Raw genomic sequence first — 24,923 nt, forward strand, 5'->3', positions numbered from 1 at the left:
TTGATGGATTCATGAATGGCTGAGTGAAAATTTAAAAGAAAAAACAAGCCAGTCTTGGAAAGAAACAACCCAGTAATATTAATGGGGGATGCGGAAACATTCATTTTGCCTCTTGATTCTACTTAGAGTTAGGAGTTTTGTTGTTCAGTCGCACAGTCGAGTCCGACTCTTTGCGACCCCATGGACAAAGTCATGCCAGGCCCTCCTGTCTTCCACCATCCTCCAAAGTCTGATAAAGATATGATAAACATATGATAAAGAGTTAGCAGTATGTTATGGAATATATGATTTGGATCCTGTTCTCCTTAGGTGGTTTGGATCCTGTTATCATTAGGTGGATCTGTAACTGTTTGACAGATTACACCCAAAGAGTGCTTGTGAATGGTTCCTCATCCTCTTGGAGAGGAGTGACAAGTGGAGTGCCTCAAGGATCTGTCCTGGGACCTGTTTTGTTCAACATCTTTATCAATGATTTGGATGAAGGAATAGAGGGAATGCTTATTAAATTTGCCAGTGATACTAAATTGGGAGGAGTTGCAAATATAGTAGAAGACAGAAACAGGCTCCAGGATGATCTTGATAGGCTGGAAAGCTGGGCTAAAACTAATAGAATGAATTTTAGCAGAAGAGATCAGGGATAAATGTAAAGTTATGCATTTAGGTAGGAAAACATCCAATGCATGGCTATAGGATGGGGGAGTCTTAGCTGTAGTATGTGTGAAAAGGATCTAGGGGTTTTAATGGACCATACGCTGAACATGAGCCAACAATGTGATGTGGTGGCTAAAAAGGCAAATGCAATTTTGGGCTGTATCAACAGAAGTATAGCGTCCAGATCATGTGAAGTGATGGTATCGCTTTACTCTGCTCTGGTAAGATCTCACCTGGAGTATTGTGTTCAGTTTTGGGCACCACATTTTAAGAAGGATATAAACAAGCTGGAATGGGTCCAGAGGAGGGCGATGAAGATTGTGAGGGGTCTGGAGACCAAGTCCAATGAAGAAAGGTTAAAGGAGCTGGGGATGTTTAGCCTGGAGAGGAGGCGGCTGAGAGGTGATATGATCACCATTTTCAAGTACTTGAAGGGCTGTCATATAGAGGAGGGTGTGGAATTGTTTTCTGTGATCCCATAAGGTAAGACAATTGGTTGAAATTAAATCAAAAGAGTTTTCGGCTCAACATGAGGAAGAACTTCTTGACCATTAGAGCAGTTCCTCAGTGGAACAGGCTTCCTCAGGAGGTGGTGGAGGTCTTTAAACAGAGGCTAGATGGCCATCTGATAGCAATGAAGATCCTGTAAATTTAGGGTGAGGTATTTGTGAGTTTCCTGCATTGCGCAGGGGGTTGGACTAGATGACTCTGTAGGTCCCTTCCAACTTTATTATTCTATGATTCTATATTCTTCCAGATTTTTTAAAAAGTGTACCAAGCTTACCCCATCAGTTCCTGGAGGTGCAAACAAGGATGTTTTTATCTTGTAGTGTTGCATTTCTGTTGTTGCTGTTCTTACGTTGATTGAAAACCATTATGTTGGTGAGATTGTTATGACCTTTGAACAACACAAAATAAATTACAGCTATGACTTGATGTGAACAAGGATTATGTACAGTAAACAAGTTATACTATTTATTAATATATTTAACCCAAGTTCTCTGTGTGTGGTTCTCAAGGCAGCCCACATAGTACAATTTAACACAATGTCAACATTCAAAATTACCGATATCAACGATATCAAGATGACTGATATCGTTGTAAACTGTATCGCTTTACTTTTCTTGTATTCACTATATGAAAGTTAGGTTGATGTTCTTCTTTCTGATATCTATTAATGTTTAACTTGAGTAACTATTGTAATTTCATGCACTGGGGTTTCACATGTGGGGTTTTTAAAACAACAATAAAATAAAAAAAAAAAAGTAAAAAAAAAACACATTCAAAATTACCGCTATCTATTAAAACCAGTTGTTAAAAATTTTTACTTAACAAATAATTATTCCATGATTAGATCCAAATAGGCAGCCGTGTTGGTCTGAAGTAGTAGAACAAAACAGGAGTCAATTGCACCTTTAAGATGACATTAATAAATAAAACTAAGTTGGTCTTAAATGTGCAATTGAGTCCTATTTTGTTCTATTCCATGAATAGCAACACTGTTATTTTCATTTTAGAAAACAGATGAACAAGGGGGGACATGATAGAGGTTTGTAAAATTACTAGCAATAGACCCCGTTGTAGGAAGAAATACAGTGGGCCCTAGAAAAATATTGGGGGAGGGTGATGAATGTGTAGGTGGCAGGAAGGAAGGAAGATAGACAAACAGAATGAAAGAAAAAGATAGAGACAGAGAAAGAATGAGAGAAACAATGGTAGGAGAAAGATGGGGAGAGAGGAGCGTGAGAAAGAAAAATGAAAGGAAGGAAGGTAGACATAACGAAATAAAAAGAAAGAAAGAATGAGTTACAGAGAAATAACAGAAGGGAGAGGTAAAAATGAGGGGGAGAAAGGAGTGAGAGAATGAAAATTGAGAATGAAAATAGACAGAATGAAAGAAAAAGACAAAGACACAGAAAGAATGAGAGGAAGGAAGGAAGGAAGGAAGGAAGGAAGGAAGGAAGGAAGGAAGGAAGGAAGGAAGGAAGGAAGGAAGGAAGGAAGGAAGGAAGGATGGATGGATCATGGAAAAGCTGGGGAGAAAGGAGTGAAAGAAAGGAAAATGGAAGGAAGAACGGGAGGCAGAAAATGACAGGAAAACAGACAGGCAGGCAGGAAGGTAGACAGCCATTAGAAGCTTTCCTTTCACCCCTTCCCACTTGCAGGCCTGGGGAAGGAGCAAAAGGGAGCCTTCCAATGGCTCCCTACCTCTTAAAGCAAGCAGCTGATAGGCAGACCCACTCTGCTGGTGGCTGTAAGATGCAGGGAGCTATTACAAGCCTCCCTTTTGCTCCCTCCTGCTTGCAGGTGGCAGGAAAGTGAGAAGGAGTCCATTCCATCTCATGGGGCCATAGGACAGATTAGAATCCATTATAACTTATGGGCCCATAGGATAGAATGGCGCCCATTCTATGCTAGCAGCCCATAGGACACAATGGACTAAATTGTATCCAATGGATACAATTTGGGCCCATAGGATACGATGGAGTCCATTCTGTCCAATGGGCTCATTGTATAGAATCTTATAGATTGATAGGATAGAATGGAGTCCATTGTGTCCTATGGCCCCATAGGATGGAACAAAGTCCATTCTATCATATGAGCTCACTGTAGCCTAATTTGAATAGAAAGAGTGAAGAAGAAGAAGAAGATGATATTGGATTTATATCCCACTCTATAGTCTGAATTTCAAAGTGGTCACAATCTCCTTTACCTCCCTGCCACCACAACAGACACCCTGTGAAGTAGGTGGGGCTGAGAGAGCTCTTATAGCAGCTGCCCTTCAAAGGACAACTCCCCCTTCCTACATTCCTTTTGTGTCATTTGAAGAGAAGTAACTGTTTGTCTCATGAACTTGTCTCTCACAGTTTACTGTTTGCTTTGTGGCAGCGTTATTTGTGTGTGGGGGAGATGTACTATCCTGGACTTCCTACATTGGGCCCTGAGGAGAGGCAGTAGTGATCAGTAACTCCCCAGGAGAACCTGTCAGCAGAGAATTGTATCCCTCAGAGGTCAATGGCTGTCTGGTGGTGGGCAGGGGAGAACAGAATCAGCCAATGACACACCAGAGACCTGGGGACAAGCAAGCCTGTGTGTATATAAATCTTAACACTGAATAGTAAAAGTGAAGCTTGCTTTACTTCAAAGAAAACCAGGAGCAGAGCTACAACTTTCACGACTGTGTGCAACAAAACTCTTGAGGCCACTGCTCATAGGGAAAAACAAGTCTATAGATGGGAAAATTTGGAGCAAAGAACTGGTGGAAAGTGTGCTTCATCTTTCTTCCATCCATTGCTTCTTTGCTCTAAGTTTATCCTTTTAAGGATATGTCTGGAACGGCAATGAGGGGGCAATCAAAGATGGAAGCAATCTTAAGCAGGTAGAAGCAAAGGGCAGGTTAAATACCAGATGATCTGAACTTCTGTGCTTCAAACTTCCTCCTCTTGAAGCTGATTAGCTTACATGAGATGACTCGGTTGCATGTATTCAAAGGCAATTAGATACTGATTTTTTTTAAGATAGCACTTTTTTTGCTTAGTGGTAATTAATTTTTTTTGCAGCTGTATTTTTTACAAGAATGAGTTTAAGTCAATTAATAATTGGTAGGACAAAAGTATTAGTGCATTATTTTGAAGAAAACTGAGTGAAAATGGTATCTTCTCCTATATAGATCATACTTGTATAACAGCGTTTAATAGTTTGGGGAATTCCAACAATTTTACTAATGCAAAGTTATTTCAGCCATTCTTTTCATTATATTTCAGTATATTTTATCATGCTTTTCTGCCTGATTGCGACCCTAAGTGGCTTAAAAAAGGACACTTTTATACAAATTTATATAAAATAGTATTTTAAAAAGCCAAAAAGTAAACAAGACATCCTAGTTTGATGTCCATCAGGTTCATTGATCTGGCTAAGGCCACAAACTGTGTAATCCACAGGCTACCTGGCCACACTCTAGCTATGAATACCTACAGCAGCAAAAACAGGAGGACCCCCCCCCCCAAAAAAAAAACAACAACAAAAAAACCCCACACAAACACACACAGCCTAGATATTTAAAGCAGGTAGCTACCTCTCTTAATTCCCACTCTTGCCTATAATGTGACTTCAGGGTATATATCATTATGTAACTAGTACTATAAAATCAGTTCAAAAATGTGATGCTCATAAAACAGAAAATTTCAGTGAGCAACATGTTAGTCCCAAATAGATCCTAAAGAAGGCAGCATTGCATTAGTAGACTAATTTTACATCTCAGTGCAAATATAGACACTGGAGTTTTTCCTTTCCAATATTCCAGTTGTCATGTCAAAAGTAAATAAGAGTTAATAGATGGAATGCTTTTCTCAGATGCAGAGAAGCAACATTTTCCCTATAAGCACTGTTCTTTTCTCAGATGCAGAGAAGCAACATTTTCCCTATAAGCACTGGTATAAATAAAAAGTTACAATGAAAATGTATGATGCATTCTGTAAAAATCACTAGTGTCATTGAAATTGATGTCTGTAGCAATTTATTTTTCTTCATCTGGGAAAAAGACGGCAGAGGAGATTTCATCTTTTATTTGTTTGTCAGGATTTTCAAAGGTTTGTCAGGGTTTTCCAAACTTTGTATTATAGTTTTCATGAGTCTGTGTGGCCACAGGATGCCAGTATTGAACCATTTTACTGAAGCAAAACAGAAGATGCTTCCTTCAACATGATTACTGGGCAGACTTGTTGTTTGCTGGTTCATGACAATGCAGTTGATTCTTCTAACCCTGTGAGGAGGAAAAAAAAATCAGGATTCTCAGCCAGAAGAAAAGCCAAATACCTGTAAATAATACCAACATGTATAGGATGCTTAAATTATATTCACAGACTTTCCTTGGTGATTTAACAGCTTGTTCATTTTGCTTTCGTGATTCAAGTAGCCAATGCACTATATGCCAATTATGTCAATGCACTTCAGGAAATGTTATTGACCTTTACATCTCCATTGAAGACCTTTTAAAGCTTTTTTACCTTGGACTCCCTGCAGTTTGTAGATTTCTGTTGGCAATATTTTGGTTGGATCACTTGTCCCTGCTACTGTTCTCTGTTTTGTTGTTTTATTATTGTTGTTTGTTTTGAATTTGGTTGTGAACTGCCTTGGGCACTGAATTGGCAGAGAGCTGGGATGGGAATGTTTTAAATAAGTGCTTAAAAATGAAAAGAGTATGCTACTGGTAACTCTTTAGTTCAGGAGAAATAAACAAACTCTCTCTCTCTCAGTCATTATTAAAAAAATTAAATATTATAACACAATATATCCAATATAATTTAATTAGGGCTCCTCAAATAATCTGTCAGTTCAGCTCATGTCTTTTTCACTAATTATGAACAGGGAGCTGATTTTTGATGATCCTGTTGACAAACAGTTCATGGCTGTTCAACAACTTCCAACTTATGGTGACTCTTTGAATTAATGTCCTCCAAAACAGCCTATTGCTAACAGCTTGCAAACTGAGGGCTATGACTTCCTTACTGAGTTAATCCATTTCATGTTGGGATTCTTTTCCTGCTGCTTCAGATTTTCTGAGAATTATTTTCTTTTCCAGTGAGTCAGTGACTCTTCTCATAATGGGATCAAAGTACAATAGCTTCTGTTTTGTCAATTTAGCTTCTGAGTTTAGGCTTGATTTGATCTAGAACCCACTTATTCATTTTTGGTGGTCCATAGGCTCTGTAAAACTCTCCTCTAATCCACTTTCTGCTGTTTTCATGGTCCAACTTTCACATAATAATGTGATATACTATGGTATTAATTCTGTTCCTCTTGTTCACCAACAACACATCCTTACCCTTGAGAATTTGTTCTAGCTCCTTCATGGCTGCCCTTCTCAGTCTCACTGTCCTGCACATTTCTTGGGTGCAGTCTCCCTTTTGGTTGACGATGGAGCCAAAGGAATAGAAAAATCTTGAACATTTTCAGTTACTTTGCTGTCAACCTTAAATTTGTGTAGTTCCCCAGTAGTAATTACTTTTGTCTTTTTTGATATTCAGCTGTAATTCTGCTTTGGCACTTTCTGCTTTAAACTTCATTGGGTGTTTTCAAGTATTTAGTATTTTCTCCCAGTAATGTGGTGTTACCTGAACATCTCAAATTGTTAATGTTCCTTCAACCAGTTTTCACTCCACCTTCATCTAAATCTAATCCAGTTTTGCTTATGACATGTTCTGCATGTTGATTGAAGAGACAGTGAGATAGAATACATCCTTGTTTGACACCTTTGTCAATTGGAAATAATTTTATTTCTCCACATTCTGCCCTAACAGTAGCCTCTTGTCCAGAATATAGAATATAGAATCAAAACATTCAGATGTTTTGCCAAAAGTATGCTTCACTGTATTCCTTACTAATCATGAATTGCACTACAATTGGCTTTTTGTGCAGCTGCAATGAGTATTACTGCTATTTCTGCGTATAACAACTCCATTCAGCATGCAGTTGTTTAAATAGATAATTAAATCAGTCACAAATCATATCACTCATTGATTAGAACACTAGAAGAGCCCTGCTGGATGGTTCATCTAGTCCAACATCCTATCCTGCACAGTGACCCAACAGTTTCTCTGGAGGGCCAACAACAGGGCATAGGGCCCAAGGTCTTTCTCTGCTGTTGTGTCCTGGCTCTGGGATTCGGAGGTTTAGTGCCTCTGAATGTGGAAATTCCCCTCAGTCACCATGGCTAGTAGCCATTGATAGACTTGTACTCTGTGAATCTAATTTGCTTTTAAAGCTGTTTGTTCCTGTGGCCATAACTAGGAGTGTGCAAAAAAAAAAAAAATAGGAAAAAATTGGATTCGGAAATATACGGGGCCAAAAAATTCGGAATACCGTATATTTCTGAATACCGGTACTTGGAATAGCCGTATATATGGTAGATGTGTGGCTATTTTCAAATATACGGCCCCATTATACCATATGGCCATTGAAATCAATGGCAAAATAGGGTATATTGGAAGTCGCCTGGAGGAAAGGGTTTGAGGGAGAGCCCCCAAATTTTCAGGGGACCTGCAGGGGACTCTCCCCTACGAACCCCCTAAGTCCCAAAAAGATTGGACCAGGGGGTCCCATTCCAGGGGCACCCAAAGAGCATGCCCCTATCCCACCATTATACCCTATGGGCCATTGATATCAATGGCAACATAGGGCATAATTAGAGGCTACTGGGGGGCAGGGGGTTTGAGAGCCCCCAAAACTGAGGGAACCTGCAGGGGACTCTCCCCTACAAAACCCCCAAGTCTCAAAAAGATTGGGCCAGAGGGTCCCTGTCTTTGGGCTCCCCAAAAGGCCCATTGCCACCAATGCTGGGGAAAGCCCAATTAGCCACTTCCTCCACTATAATTGCTGTGGGGAAAGTGGCTCTGGCCAGAGGGGGGTTTGAAGGAGAGGCCTCAAAACTGCAGGGCAGCTTCAGGGGACTCCCCCGTATGCAATCCCCCCTGACCCAAAAAGACTACACCCATCTGTGGGCACCTCAAAAGGAACACTGTTTCCAATGGTGAGAGAAAACCAATTAGAGACACTTCCCCCACTGTAATTGTCGTGGGAAAAGTGGCTCTGGAGAGCAGGGGGTTTTGAGGAGAGCCCCCCAAACTGCTGTGCAGCTTCAGGGCACTGTCCCACACAATACCCACAAGGCCAAAAAAAAATTGCACCAGGGGGTCCAATTCCTGGGGCACCCAAAGCCAAACCTAACTTCACACCAGAGAATCTCTATAGGAACCAAATGCACTACATCCATCTATCTCCTCTATGAACCCTGCTGGCCTGGAACCAATATAAACCCAGTTGCCAACGTCACTGCCACACAAAACACAATCTGCTCAAGGTCTGCTCTGCAGACCTGGCTGCAGCAGACCCAGATGCCAGCTCTCCAGCCATGCCCCAAACAACACGGGAAGAGCTGGCCAAGCACAACAAGCATGCTGGTTCTGGGTCTCTCACCCAGATGCCAGCTTCCCTGCCCCAGAACATACAATCTGTAGATGCCAGCTCTCCAGCCCTGCCCCAAACAACAAAACTCTCAAACAAGAGAAGCAGTGGACCACACCTAGCTCCACATCATTCTGACACAAAGCAAGAAGCATTTAGACTTACTTTGAGTGATGGATGGTTGGCTGGTCCAGGCTCTTTGATGTTACGCAGGGTGCACCACAAGGAGGTGAGCCAGAGTTGCACTCCAAATGAGGAAGATTACTGGGAGGGCCTCAGATTGTTTGAGAGGAAGAGAACCATTCCTTCTCTCTCAGCTCAGCAGCAACACACTAGCTATCACTGTCCCATTAGAGGGACCGCAGTAGTGGTATGGCTGCTGGCTGTCTGTCTGTCATCATCACTGGCACCTCCCTCTTTCTTCCTCCTGCCCCTGAAAAAAACCCTGGGTTATCTTGGCTGGGCCTGTGGGTGCTTCGGTTACCATTGGGGGCTGCAATGGCCCTTTCAGTATTATTAGGCATGTGTGGATGGGGACTTGGGATATTTGGATTGCTTTGCAGATTTTAAAGAAGCATTCACTTTTGGTTTGGGGATGGATGATGGGTGGGGGGGGGGCTGCACTGCCAATCAATTGTGAGTGAGTTTTTGGACTGTCTTTGGACTCTAGTTTATGTTTAGTAGGAGAGCATTTTACAACCACCTTCCAAGTGCGGGCAAAGAGAGGATGCAGGCACAAGTAGGTGCTCACTTCATTCACTCTCAAAGTCTATGTTCAGGAAGCCGAACAGAGGCAAGTTGACTTTCAGGAAGACCAACTGCTCAACTGTCCAGGTTTGCAGGCGATTGCGATGTGGGCAGACAATGTCGCCCATATGTGAAAAAACGTGCTTGCTCTGCACGCTCGTCGGTGGGCATGAGAGGAACACCTTGGCTATGGAGTAGAGGGCAGGCCAGACCCCCTCCTTCATGACCCAGAAGTCCAAAAAAGACATTTCCTGTGACTTGTTGGGCTCCAAAAGATCATTCCTCACCATCACAGCACCTGTCTCCACTCTCAGGGCCTACCGCTCCCAGAGGGCCAACAAGCCGCCCGATGAGTGTCATCTCGGGACTCTTCGTGGCGTGAGTCTGATGGGAAACACTGCCTAGCCGGAGAGGTTGGTGATGAACAGCAGTGGAAGTGGCAGATGAGCTGCTTCCATCCCCCTCCTCCTCAGCTACCGGCACGGGGCCCACCCTGACTCTGCAGTGCTCAACCTCCTGGGAGAGCTTGTCTTGCCAGCGATCAAGCTTGTTGGCCCGCTCGGCGATCGTGCCCTTAAGGCGCAGGTCTAACATGGTCACCATCATGTAGACCTTATCCTGGGTGAAAGTCTGAAAGTGGGCCTCAAGCCCTTCCTGCAGCCTAACAACCAAGGCACGCACCACTGGAAAAACATCTGCATGGCCTTGAGCTGGCACTAGAAATGAGGCCAGGTCCTCGCGGGCCATGTGGACAACCAGTGCGATGCTTGCCGTGTCAGATGTGAGCATTTCTGTGTGGGTCTTGAAGGGCCCAAGAACCTCCACAGTCTGAGAAATGACCACTCAATCCTCTTGGGTGAGACGGTTCTCATCTCGAAAGACCCTCATCTCAAAGACAAAGGCATCCAGGGCTGCTCTCTGTTCCACCATGCGCTCCAGCATGGCACAGGTGGAGTTCCAGAGTGTGCTGATGTCACCGATCAGGCAGTGCCCTGGCATGCCTGTCAGTGTTTGTTTTTCATGCAGCAGATATGAGTCTGTATTGCTGCATGAGAAGTGACCCATGATGTGCCAACATTTCTGGAGCAGAAGTCGGTACTCATGGGTCACGGTTGCATACCAACGATCCTGGCTTTTCGTCTGGCCCAATGCGTCCTTAACCACGAGGTGGAGAAGGTGGGCCTTGCAAGGAAGGCATTGTAGGCCCTGATGCTGGACAGTCGCCTTGATGTTGGAGCCACCGTCAGTCACCACGAAGCCCGTGGTGACATCCCCACTGCCTACCCAGCCCTCTAACTGCTGTGAGAGGATGGCTCTGAGAGTGTCTGCCATGTGTGGCATGTTGACTGCTTTGGTGTGCAGCAAGGCCCAGCGATAGCTGGCCTAGAGGTCCTGACCCTGCCTGCCGCTACTGCCACCCCCACCCTGCAGCTCACTGGCTTGCCACCAATGTGCAGTCAGGGAGAGATACCCCTCAAACGCATGTTGGGAGCTCCAGATATCTGAGGTGAAATGAACAGTCCCCCCGACAGCATGGGACAAATGCACCTTCACCACAAATCTGGTCACCCTGAAAACAGATGTCACAATGGTCCTGCTAATGGTGGTTCTAGCAGGAACTTTGTACCAGGATGCCAGGTACTCGAGCAACCCTAGCACCCCAGGATTCTCAACCATTGAAAATGGAAGCCCATGAGTGATCGACCTGGCAAGGTTCCAGGCGATCACCCTCCTGCCGTACCTTATTCCCCCTCTTGGCACACAGGTGCCACCCTCGCCAAACATCTCAGGCAGAAATGGCTGGCATTCCTGCACTGCCATGGAACTCTCCTGGAGAGCTCTGGAGGTAGTCGTGATGGGATGGCCCTCCTGACTGGGTGGTGTTGGCCTCTTGGGCACCCCAGCACCAGCCTGTGTCTCCCCCTTAAGAAGCCTGGTGGTGCTTCTGCAGGTGGTTCCGCATCCCCCCCGCCCACGACTGATCCGGGCCCTGCACAGGTGGCACTGCACATAGCGTGGATCCTCCATAAGTTGGAAATGTTTCTAGACTTCGGAGGTGTATGGATGCCCAAGCTGACCAGCAGCTTGGGTGTCTGGAGCCACCTCCTGTGAGGTGCTCGGGGCAGGAGGGGCTGGCTGCTGGGGGGGAAGTGGGGGAGATGGAGGCACCTCGTGTGTCTCCATTTCTTCCCCCTCCACCCCATGTGGCCTCCCCTCCTGGCCATCCCCTGAAGGACTGCTGGTGCCCGAAGGAACCAAAGAAGGGGGCTGGTCCTCCTCAACCAGCTTCTCCTCCAGCTTCTGCACTACACTCTGCACCCTCCTTGGGGTGATCGTTTTAGACAGAAAACTGTCCCCAAAGCTCATCTCCAAGGAGGGCTGCTCTTGCTGCCCCTTCTCCGGCTGCTGAGGCTAAGGACATCAGCTGGAGGAGAGACTGCCTGAGCAGCAAATCCCTGCTCAGTGCCAGCACCTAATGGCACCTCTGTTGGGGGCACCCCAGCAGCAGCCTCGATGAAGTGTCCAAGGCGGGATTTCTTCATCACACTCTGGCCAGAGGTTGGAGTGCTGGAAGGCAGCTGTGGAGTAGCCCTAAGCACAGGTGTGGGAGGGAACTGGGTCCTCCCCCTCCCCTCCACCCCTCTAGTCTTCTCCTTGGCCTTGCCCCCAGCGCTCCTCTTCTGCTGCCTGTCACTCATGTCACCCTTCACCAGTCTCACACAACCTGAAATGAGAGTGGGTTTTTTTTTACAAACCTAACTCATTGCACTGTACCCTGAACTAACAGGTGCCCTGACTTCTTTTTAAAAATCCTCCCACCAAAACTTGTTTTTTTTTTTTTGGTCCCTAACCTGTCCTTCTTTGGGTTGGGGTAGTAGTGATCTGGTAAAGTTTAGGAGACTAGGTGATCCCGCCTCTACCTGGCTACAGTTTTTAAAAGGCTACCTTGAGATTAAGGCAATCCTTGTTATATTCTCCTAGTTAAACTTCTCCTAACTAGATCCTGGGACAAACCGGATTTCCTTGCAAACTAGAAATCAGGTGTCCCCTATAACTTGAGAGAAGCTGTGATTTACCCTATGGAAATCTAAGGATGCACCAGCTTCAGTGGCTGAAAGCAAGATGCACTGCAACCCTAATCTCTTTAAAAGGAAGCCTGATGTGGCCTAATAGTCACGCTGCCTTTTATGAGAAACCAAAAATCTTTTTAAATCATCCCTATCTGGCCTAGTTGAATTTTGAAAGAAGATAAAGCCCTAAACTGGATTAATTTGTTTCTAAATTTCAAAAAACACAATCCCTAAAACACCCTTATTAGTGGGGCAGCCTATTTAGTGGCCCTAGCCAAACCGAAAGCACCCTCAGACTCTAAAAATAACTCTATAAAAACACAAAAGTGACTCATCCCACACAGCCCACACACCAACCCCTTCACCAACCAGAGGTAATTAAAAAACCCAAAATTTGACAGAAAGAAATTTAACTTTTAACACCCCCCCCCCGGGAAAAAAAAAAAAACCAGAACCAGGAAAAGGGACAACAGGTCAGGATGCAAAACCAGCAACAACAGAGAATAGATCCAAACAGATCACTGAGAAAAGACCAAGAAACTACACTGTTAAAAAAGTGACCTTTTCAACAATAAAAAACCTTCGGCCAAATCAGTCAACAACCCCCCCCCCCCAAAAAAAAAAAAAAAAAACAGAACCAGGAAAAGGGACACCAGGACACGATGCAAAACCAACAGCAACAGATCCAAACAGATCACTGAGAAAAGGCCAACAAACTCAACTGTTAAAAAAGTGACCTTTTTAACAATGAAAATTAGGCCAAACAGCCCCCCCCCCGATCAAAACAGATCACTGAGAAAAAGGCCAACAAACTCAACTGTTAAAAAAGTGACCTTTTCAACAATGGAAATTAGGCCAAACAGCCCCCCCCTAACCAGAACCAGAAGAGAAAAGGAACAACAGCAGCAACAAATCAAACACAGAATCATTTTAAAACAGTAAAAAACTTGACTTTTAACAATTCAGGAACTTTACCAACCTCTCCCCCCCAAGAAATCCAAGCCACCCAAATCAGGAAAAGTAAAAGGACACTACACTTTTAAAAGTCCTCTCACTAAAGTAAGATATGGGCAAATTGGCAAACCCCCAACCCCAGACCCCCACCCCCAGCAGAACCCCCTAACCCCAAATAAGCTACCCAGTACTCACCCACCCAAATCTGGATAAGTAAAGGGACTCTGAGTCTTACTAACTAAAATAAAAACAAGAACCCCAAGACTTAGATGTCTTCTCTTCTCCAGGCAGGTCAGGCAAGGCTGAGAGAGAGCAGCAGCAGCTGAGGCCAAGGGCCAGCGCAGCACAATCTGTCTCTTACACCAACACAGCAGCAATGGAATGGAGTCAAGCCAGGCAGACTCCTTAAAAAGGTTTTCTGGCCCTACACAGAGCAGTTTCAAAAAATAACACTGCTCTGTGATAGGCCAGAGAACACTGTTTACTTGGATACCCAAGTAAACAAAAGAACAACAATATTGCTGATGGCTGGGGGATTAGCCTAGCCATCAGCTACACAACAGCCCTGCAAAGCATGCATTTGCAATGCATTTTGCAAATGCATGCTTTGGATTGGCTGCTGGGGCTCCTCTCCCCCTCCCTCCCTGATCCCAGGGAGGCTATGGGAGAGGTGGGAAAAGGCTTCCAAAGGTGTGAAAGTAGGCAAGCAGCTCCCCTGAGGCTACAGAAGCTCCTTTCCCGCCTTTTCCATGGAGTTCTGTATACGGGGAGTCGTATATGGCTCCCATATAATGGCTTCAAAATGGATTCGGAAGTATACGGCACCGTATACTTCCAAATTAGGGGTGATTCGGGGGTTTATTCAATTTGGCCGAACCGAATGCACACCCCTAGCCATAACTGCATCCTTGAGCAGTGAATTCCACATTGTAATCACTCTCGGTGTAAAGTAGAATTTTCTTTTATCTGTCCTGAACCTACTGCCCATCAGGTTCATTGGATGCCTTTTCTAGTATTTTGGAGAGGGAGGAAAAGTTTTCTTTGTGAACTCTCTCCACCCCATGCATAATTTTATAAATCTCCATATGTCCCCCACAGTCATCTATTTTCTAAACTGAAAAGTCCCAGACTCTTCACCCTTTCTTAATAAGGAAGGTACTCAAATCTCCTAATCCTCTGTACTTTGTCCAGCTCTGCAACACCCTTTTTGAGATACAATGACCAGAATTGTACACACTATTCCAAGTGAGGCTACACCATAGATTTATATGGGGATATTACAGTATCAGCTGTTTCATTCTCAATCTTTTTCTAATAATCCCTAACAGAGTTTGCCCTTTTCACCTCTGCAGGACACTGTGTTGACACTTTCATTGAGCTATCCACTACAACCCCAAAATATTTTCTCCTCTCAGTCTCAGCAAGTCAGACCTGATTAACCTATACTTGAAGTTGAGATTTTTTGTCCCAGTGTGCATCATCTTACACTTATCAACATTGAACTTAATTTGCCATATTGTCATCCACTCACACAGTTTGTTGAAGTCCTCTTGGATAGGGATGGGCAGAAATTTGCTCATGATCCTTTGCTCATGATGAATTTTGGCCAGTTCATAGCTCATGAACTGAAATTTGTGAACTGCACTCTTACCACAAACCTCCATGAACTTTTAAGACAGTTTGTGAAGGCTCATAGGGAGCAAAAAGCAGGAGTTTAAACCCTTATTTTCTCCTCCACATGAAAGCTGCCAAATCATCCCCATAAAAGACACCAAAAGATTGGAAACATCTAAGGCGTGGGAGAAGCCTGCTCCCATGGATCAGCTGTTTTGAGCTCAAAACAGCTGCACCTTTTCCATGTGGCTCAATTGTTTCTGATCTAAACAGCTGAGCTGTGGGGGCAGGCTGGTCCCACAGCTCAGCTGTTTTGAGCCAGAAACAATTTAGCCAGAGGAGCAGGCTGTCCTCACAGCTCAGTTGTTTCAGGCATTAAACTCATGAACCTGGTTCTGTTCGTATTCAAGCCATCTGGGTTTATGGTTTGGTTCATGATTCTCTATGAACTGAACCACATTTTTGTGGTTCATGTCCATCCCCACTCTTGGAGTTCTTCATAGTCAGCCTGGGCTTTCACCATCCTGAATAATTTGGTGTCATCTTCAAATTTGGCCACTACACTACTCACTCCTAGTTCCAGATCATTTATGAATAAATTAAATAATACTGATCCCAATACTGATCCTTGTGGGGCTTCACTGCTTAATTTCCTCCATTGTGAGAACCGTCCATTTATTCTTATTCTTAGTTTACTGTCATTTAACCAGTTTTTAATCCATAGGAGAACCCGTCCTATTATCCCATATTTACTCAAGGGTCTTTGGTGAAATACCTTATCAAAAGTTGTGCTAATATAATCCTTAGTAATGCTTAGTGATTATAATTATTGTCAATCAGTTTGAATCAGTAGCATTTTTGTGCGTGTACAGTTTTGTAAAAACCCAATGCAAACTTGTTTGACAGGTGTTCATGACTGTTCAGCGTGAACCAAACAGGCTGCATTATTGGCTCACATCTGATTGACACTTTCAAACACAGTACATTCGACTATCAAACAGGTTTGTGGTGAAATACGTAGTGTCCTTAAAGCTGACAATTATTGTCCTTGTCGCCACAGTCCATATTTTTTCCTTGCATGGCCTATTTAGATATATTTAAGAGTGTAAGTGAATTTGTATGAATTTAAAAAGTGATCCTGAGCCTCACACTCCAGCATACTCAAGGAGTGCTAGGAGGGGGTGGAATCTACCAGGAATGGTGATCTATAATGGTAACCTTTTCCTGCAGGATGCTCCCCATACCCAAAATTGCTGCCATTGAATGTGTTGGCCTGGCATGGAATGCTGAGGAGAGTTTGGCTATCTGGCTGGTGTACTGACTGCCTAATGCATCAATGGATACCCTGTTGAGAGTATAGAAGGCCCAGATCACCAATGCTGCCACATCAGCCTTCTATCATCTATAGCTGATCAGGTAGCTGGTTCCTTATCTCTCCCCCCATGACCCCACTACAGCATTCCATGCAATGGTCACTTCCAGGTTAAATTACTGCAATTCACTCTACATGGGCCTTTCCTTGAGTCTGACCCAGAAGCTTCAGCTGGCACAAAATGTAGCAATGTGCCTGCTAATTGGGATGTCTATGTGGATGTGTATTCAACCAGGGATACGATGCAGGGCAGAAGCTGGACTGGAATGGGTCTAGGATGGAGGAGCCACTCAGGAACCTCTGGAGCTGCTCTGCAACCACCCTTTCAACTACCTCGCCCAGGAACAGGTTTTACACTGGGTGGTAGTTGGCTAGGATCATAGGGTCCAGAGATTGCTTTTTCAGACGTGGTCTCACCACTGCCTCTTTTAGACTCCTCCCACCAAGAATGCCCCTGATGTTAGGGACAAGTTGATAATTTCCCCAGGGGAAACTGGATACCACCTCAGGCTTTGACAAGCCAAGCTGGACATGTATCCAGGAGGCATGTGGTGGGCTTTGCAGATGCCAAAGTCCTGTCAACTTCCTCCTGGTAGAGTTGGCTGAATTGGTCCAAAACTGTCCTGGAAGATGGCCAAGGGGCTTCCAGTTTGCTTACTGTTTTACTTGTGGCTGGCAAGTTATGGCAGAGTGACAAGATTTTGTCTGTAAAACAGTTCTCAAATGCCTCACAACCAATGGCTGATTCCTTATTTTGTTTCCCTTGCAGGAAGGAAGTGAGAGATCTGATTGTTCTAAATAATTGGGCTGGGTGAGAACTCACGGACACAATGGAGGCCACGTAGAATTCTTTCTTGGCAGTCTTCATTGTATCTCATAGGCTTTCATAGATGTCCTATAAGATGTTCTTGCAGCTTTGTCACAAGTCCATCGCCATCCTTCCTCTAGTCGTCTTAGCTTTTGCTTCATTCTCCACAGCTCCAAGAGCCCCGTGACGCAGTGTTAAAGCTGCAGTCCTGCAGTCCTAAGCTCTGCTCACGACTTGAGTTCGATCCCAGTGGTAGCTGGGTTTTCAGTTAGCCGGCTCGAGGTTGACTCAGCCTTCCATCTTTCCGAGGTTGGTAAAATGATTACCCAGCTTGCTGGGGGGAAGTGTAGATGACTGGGGAAGGCAATGGCAAACCAACCTGTAAAAAGTCTGCCGTGAAAATGTTGTGAAAGCAACGTCATGGCAGAGTCAGAAATGACTGGTGCTTGCACAGGGGACCTTTCCTTTCCCACAGCTCCACAGTATACCAAGGAGCTGGTTTGGTGTTAGAGCAAAGAGGGCACCATGGAGCAATTTCATTAATGGTTTCTCAGACCTAGCTGTGCCAGTCCTCCACCACCTCATCTAATGAATTGCCAGGGGGCATTGGATTCTGCAGAACATTCTGGAACCCAATTGGATCCATTAGGCTCTGTGGGCAAGCATAAATCTGCTCACCACCAAAACAAGGAGGGGTTGGGATGTTTACCTGGGCCTTCAGGGTAAAGTGATCTGACTATGGCACTCCATCTATAACTACCAGATTCACATTTATTGCCATCCCCAAAATAAGATCCTAAGTGTGTGAGTGCTAATACAAACAGAGAGAGTCCCAGTGCTGCTGTGGATGAGACTAGGTCCCTGACCTATATGGACACTGCATCATTGACATGGACGTTAAAGTCACCCAGGACTAAAAGCCTAGGATGCTCTAATGCTGAGCCTGATACACTCTTCAACATGCCTGGTAGGGTATCCAGTAGTCAAGTGTGTTAGACAGCTGGTACATCAGCTAGATAGCCAAAATCTCTTCAGTATTCCACACCAGGCCAACACATTCAATGCTATTATTTTTGATGCAGGGTGTGCCATGAAAGAAAAGGTTTCACAGATCAACATTACCACCCCCCCCCCATCCATTAGTCCAGGACTGATGAAGGACTGAGAAACTTGGAGGGCCCAGATGATTCAGGGTGACAGTTTTTCTCTCCTGCATCCAGGTCACACATGCCATGTCTACATTCTGATCTGCAAGATAATCCTGCAGAGTTGGGGTCTTATTATTGATAGACCTGACATTGCACAGCATCAGTGTCAGAGAAGGATAGGCTACCCTTGCTCCACTACCAGCTTCTCTTGAATGAGGCACAGGTTGGAAAGAGGCTGAGCATGACCATATCTTTGTCTCCTTCCCTTATAAAACCTTCCTTGTTATGCCTGGGGCCCTCCTCCCTCGAAGGACTAGTGTGGTATCTTGGACAAGGTGATGCAGGCAGCCTTCTTTCTCAGCATCTCATAGGGTCATGCCTCTGGACTGTTACGTGGTCTGCAAATAGGATCAAAATAGGTCCTATAATCACATGGAATGTGTGTCATCAAGTACTGGACAGAGGCTTGTCTGGGAAAAGTGATCCTAAAGATGCAAAGGTCTGGCTTTTGGCAGTTCTCTTCCCTCTTTTAAACCCATCAATGTCAAAGATTAATTTACAGAAAAAGGCAGTACAACTAACTCATTCCCCTACCTTGCCTGATTTCCCCCCTACCTGGTTCATCCTATGTAGGTCTATAGACAAAACCATTTTAATCCCATAATGCCTCTTCATAATAGTTCTCTTGTCCTGTCTGTTAGAGGTCACCAAGCACAATAGACATTTTCACATGAACGTTACGTTGCATTCACACCCCATGGGAAAGCTATACAGCTTCCGTGGTTCAGATACATTGTTTCATTCACACCATCACAACATTGTTCTAGGAACAATCACACTATTGGCCAAAGTTATATCAACCACCTCTGTCCAAGAGTGTGCATGTATGTTTGGATGTATACAGACTTACACCCCTAGCCACAAGGCTGGGTAAACTTGAGTGGAACGCTGGTTCGTTTTGCTCATCCTTCTACTTGGATCTATGTTCTCTGGACAGGTAATATAGTCTCATAGAATGAGTTCCTTTTTGTCTTTATATGCTACTACTTTTATTTTCTGAACCTGTATGCGTGTTTAGAGTGCTCTTCAAGTGATAACTTTTTAATTTTTATTTCTTTAACTTTTATTAATAAAAATCATTTCATTAATTAAGGCCTTGTTCATTTGAGAGTTCTACTGAGGAAAAAATCCCCATAAACATAGGTGGAGATCCTGCTTGTTACCCCCTCTCGCATTGTCTGGGCCTCCTAGCTAATTCCCCCAACAAACTCAGGAGACCCTCACAACCCCTTAGGGTAACATCCTCCATAGTCACACTTCCCCTTCCCCACCAGCACCTGGATCCCTGACCTATCATGGCCTTCCCTGCTAGAGCTTCCCCACTTAGATCTAATCACACTTAGCATTAACACTGATCACAAGTAGCAGGACCTCCTAATACAATAATTCAATAACAACTACTAGGGCTAACCAGAGGAGAGTAAATTATACAGTTTAAAACCTCTGATTAAAAAAGTTCCCTCCCACCCTGACCTCTCTTCTTTACTCCCAATGTTCTTTGGTCAATGTATGTTTAGTTTTCATGACTTTGAAGTTCTAAGTTACTGAATATAATTATATGCTTTTCTATTTCTTAGTTGTGTAAAAAGATAAAATTACTGTATTTTCAACTGACAAGCCAATGTAATTTTTAAAAATCATATTGGCATGTTTGTCTTAAAAGCCTCCTGTGCCTTCTGTTTTACAGACTGGATAACTTCATCATTGCAAATAATCTTGGAAGTTGTTCCTGAAGAGGATAGGGAGATATCCTGATCATCCGCAGCTTTGAAAAGAGAACAAGAATTGAACAGGCATCCAGTTTGGTCCTTGGTCAAGTAAAAGAGCTGTCTCATCACTGAAGCTAGGAAGCTTGGGGAAACTACATGAGCATGAGTTTTAGACTGATTTCTGATAAGGAACTACAGATGAAACTGTTTGATGATGTCAAACATTTTTAGGTGTGGTTATCTATTATTATAGACATATTGACAAGAGTCTTGAAAGGAGATACTATGAAAACTTTGTGAAACAAATTACATTTTCTCTGTTTACAAGAATACAGTCAATGTGATATGACATCCCCTTTATGGTACTGTATTGTATCAGGAATGTTGCTTTTAACATTGATGATTTTTATTGTAGTGAAAATGAACATTTGTTTTAAAAATGTTCAAAAATAGCTAGAAATAATAGGAGTGATGGTATTTATTGGACCTGAAGAAAGACAGAAGTATATAAAAAAGTGCTAATATTATTCTTACTTCATCTCTCTAATATCTTATCCCTTAATTTAGCTGAGAACATCTAACACATATTTAAAAGATTCAGGTGGGTAGCCATGATGGTCTGAAGCAACAGAACAAAGTTTGAGTTCAGTGGCACCTTTAAGACCAACAAAGTTTAATTTGGGGTATTGGCTATTGTGTGCATGCACACTTCATAAGATTTGCCCCAAAGGTTATACCTAGAATTTTTAAAGGTTGTTTTAAAGGTGCCACTGGACTCAGACTTTGTTCACATATTAAAAAGGTTCATCCCATTAACTTTCTCTATTGTTGGTGGCATAAATGATCACCCAGATGCCTTACACTTATGTAGCTACAGCAATATCCTGTGCTTGAAGTGACTGGGGCAGATTAGTCCTTTAGAATGTTGTCTGTTACAAATCAATATCATGAATATATTAGGGACTAAATTTTACACAACACTAGTATAAGAGACTGGAGGAAACGGATTTCTCTCACATTTCTCTTTCCAGGAGCTGCCTTCTAGCCTCAAAATAATGATAGCAATGGTGGGAATAGCGGTGTGGACAAAGTCACACAATGTTGCCAGCTGCACTAAGAAGGGCAAAGGGGAAAAAACTGCCCCTCTTTGCCTCTTCTGTAAGTGACACCCACTGGCAGAATAGATGGGAGGGGTCACCGTGCCCTCCTCAAAACAGCTACTTGTGTTGCATGGCCTTTCATTCACATTGGTCTCCCAGTCATTGGCATAATCTTTTTGTATCTCACTGGTGGCTGCTGAGGGAAAGGGGAGGCAGGAAATGCCCTCTTCCACCTTTCTCTTATTCTGGTCCTGCATAGAATGCAGCCCTATATTATGTATTCTGAATGGTTGTATCTTGTGGAATTTCATTGACTAACAAACCTCTGGCATGTTAGAGATTATTATCTTCAACCCAGGACCTTGCCCTACCATCCCTTGTCATTTCAATATCTTGAAGATGACCATTGTGCCAAATCTAATTGTGACGACTGTTGATTTTGACCAATTTTTCTACACCAGCAATCCTGAGACAATCAGTCCCGTGAGCATAAAATCTAATTTTGGGTTGACCAAAGCAGCGGTATTTTTGCCTAATACTACAAATGCATTGGAAAATATTGCAGTGAACTGGACCAGAAAAGGAATACCTGTATCTGTTAAAAGTGTAGTAATGCATCATAGTAACTGCGGTGTTGCTGTGTTCTTTACAAAAAGTGAGATATATGTAAGAATCTGTTTTCATGATGGGTTGGTAATTTTGAGTTTTGAATTTGCTTGAAATACTTCTTTCTGAAAACAAATTATTACTGAATCTTCTCTCATTATACATTTCCCCTTCCCTCAAAAACACATTTTAATTATGGCAGCTACCAATACATTGATGATTCGTGCTCTGGGATCTTGCAATTTTGGCCAGAATTCAAGGAACTATGCAAATAGTTGCTTGCACAGAAGAGGTTGGTATATAGCTGTTTCTCTAGTTATCAGGTTATTAGAGGGTCTTAGAAAGCAATTTGTGGTTGGACATCAGGGTATACAAAAGTGGAAGAAAATCCACCAGCCTTTATCTTTGTCTAAAGAGCACTTTGGACAGATAGACAGAGTCCAGTAGCATTTTTAATACCAATAAGGTTTTCTGGGCATGAGCTTTTACAAGTCATAGATTCCTTCATCAGATAGCAGATAAGGAGTATTATGTATCCCAGTCTATCTCTTATGAGCATTTTTTGTTCATGATAGGATGGTACAGTGGCTAGGTTGTTGGAGTAGAATCTGGGAGAATCTGGTTCAAATCCCCACTCTGCCATGGAAGCTTGGGCCAATCACTTCTGCCATTAGTCTAACATACCTCACAGGTTTGTTGTGATGAGGATAAAATAGAGAAGGTGAGGGAAGTATGATGTGGTAAGCCATTCTGAGTCCCTTTTGGGAATGAAAAACTGGGTATAAATAAAAGAAAAGTAAGACCCTCCCCTCCCCCCCAGAAATAGTCCTAAGTTTCCTACCTGTGTTGTTTAAACTTTGTGGAGTGACTATTCCAAATGTTACCAAACCTATTTACATTTCACATGGAGTAGAGGGCCTTTCTGATTAGTTTTCCATACATGGTAAAGATTGTTGTCCCACCAGTTACTTCAAGGTATGCAGTGAGGTAGGAGTATCATACTGTCCTAGGCCAACAGCCCTGGTTTTAACCCTGTGTATGAAACATCAATAAAATTAGTCCAGTGTGCTTAAATGTGCCTGTGATAATATAGAATGAAGGTAACATGTATCTTGTTATTGAGCTTTATGTTGTATGTTTGTTCTTTTTAAAGTATTGGTAAGGGGAAAACCCCTGATAATTGGATGTACCATACGGCGATTTTCCATTCTAAGCCAATTTAGACTTCTATAGAAATTCAGAGTTAAATAGCTGGAGTATATGGATGCTGGAACTGACCCAGACCTTAAAAGCTAAGAAATATGCACTCAAATGACCCAAAGCATTGGATTCCTCTTCTTCTAGGTCCTTGCTATCTTAGAGTCACCTGTTCTTCTGAATATACTTTTTCCCCTTGCATGTTCAGTGGAAATGAACAACTTCATTTTCACATACAGTAATCTTACTTGAAACTGACGTTCATGCTGATGATACTTATACTAATTTCCACCATGTTTTACAATTTGAAGCATAATATCAGCCAAAACTCTTTAAAAACCCACTTCCGAGGTTTAAGGGCACTCTTACAGGCTCTATGACATTAGAAAAGATCTCATATATTAATTTTACAACAACATGTGCTGTATATGGTGAAACAATAGTATGATTTTTAATACAAATGTGAGAGACTTCTTATTTTAATTAATATTACATCAGTATTTACAATTATAATCATAACAAAGCTGTTCTAATGGGGGATCCTTCATGTTATAAACCAGGGAGAATGGCTTGTGAAGAAATATAATTGCACAAACCCCAAGAGAAAATAATGTTACATGTATGGCAAAACCTTGAATTGGGATATTAATGAACAGAATACTGGAATTCTAGATCTATGATTCATATTCAGTGCTGGGTCATATAGCTGTAAAGCAAGGGTAGGTGGATTGGAAAGGAGAATGAATCTATTTCAGGCTTATTCTTTCCAGGCTATTCACCCCACCAACTAGCGTTGCCAACTCTGGGTTGGAAAATTCCTGGAGATTTGAGTCTGTGTGTGTGTGTGTGTGTGTGGAGCCTGGTGAGGGACTCCAGTGTGGTATAATGCCATAGAGTCTACTTTCCAGAGCAGCTATTTTCTTCAGTGGAACTTTTTAATGTCACCTGAGGATCAGTTGAAATTCTGGGAGATCTCCAGGGTCTATCTGGAGGTTGGCAACCATAATTTCAACCCTTTTACTTCCATCAGTCCTGTTTCTTTCAGCTGGGCCTACTTCCAGTTGCAGAGCACGTTTGGAAGAAGCAATGCTGAGGAGAAGAGAAGAGTGAGGCTCTGGAGAACTACAGTGTGGCAGAGCACACGATACTATTGGAACAAATGCCATGAGGATCAGATACTAGCATCTGTAAAACCACAAATTCTATATGTTACATATCTATATCTAAGGCCTATATCAAAGCCATGCAAATAATTTGTTTAAAAAATAAGAGTGAACAACCCACAACCAATTCTGAATGGAGTATTATAAAAGCTGACCAAGAGAACAGTGTAATACAGGTACATTATTAATATAGTTGGGTATAGAAAGAATAAGCTGTTGATCAATTTATGTTTTTATCATTTTAAAAGTTTACAATTGTGTTGAAATGTGTAAGTTTTAGACAATGTTTAAGGAATGAATTTTAAATATAAAACAGATTTATTATGCACCCTTCAAGGATCCTGAAAGACTCACTGCTGTTAATGCTCCAGGTTGTTTTCAGAGTAACTTTATCTTCACAAACCTATAAATATGTCAAACATTGTTTCAATACATTTGAGATATGGTATAGTTTTTCGATAACTATTGGAGCAATGCACAGCAGGTCTACTCAGAAATAAGTAATTTTGTTCAGTGGAGATTACTCCCAGGAAAGTGTTCCTAGGATTGCAGCCCGAACTCATTGATTTAATATCATTATGATTAATGTATTTAGAAGGAAAGGAAAGGAAAGGAAAGGGGGGGGGGGGGGAGTAAGGGAAAAGAAATTATTTAAAAAGGAAGACAGGATAAGCAGAATAAGCAGAACTTTATACTGCTTTGGTAATTATACTTTTTGTTTGACAGTCTTCCATTTGTCATAATTCTTATATAAAGATGTC

At 42.9% G+C, this 24,923-nt stretch overlaps 1 protein-coding gene across 1 annotated transcript in view; it reads left to right on the forward strand.

The window, feature by feature from the left end:
- The window catches only part of SLC7A11 (solute carrier family 7 member 11), a 121,357-nt gene extending 100,575 nt beyond the window's left edge, over positions 1–20,782 (forward strand). Inside the window, exon 12 of the mRNA XM_060246776.1 lies at positions 20,075–20,782. Within this exon, the coding sequence (XP_060102759.1) occupies positions 20,075–20,142 (68 nt within the window). The 3' untranslated portion in view covers positions 20,143–20,782. The remainder of the gene's footprint in view (positions 1–20,074) is intronic.
- Positions 20,783–24,923: the final 4,141 nt, after the last annotated feature.

This window comes from Heteronotia binoei, chromosome 9, assembly GCF_032191835.1.
Source record: "Heteronotia binoei isolate CCM8104 ecotype False Entrance Well chromosome 9, APGP_CSIRO_Hbin_v1, whole genome shotgun sequence".
NCBI lineage: Eukaryota > Metazoa > Chordata > Lepidosauria > Squamata > Gekkonidae > Heteronotia > Heteronotia binoei.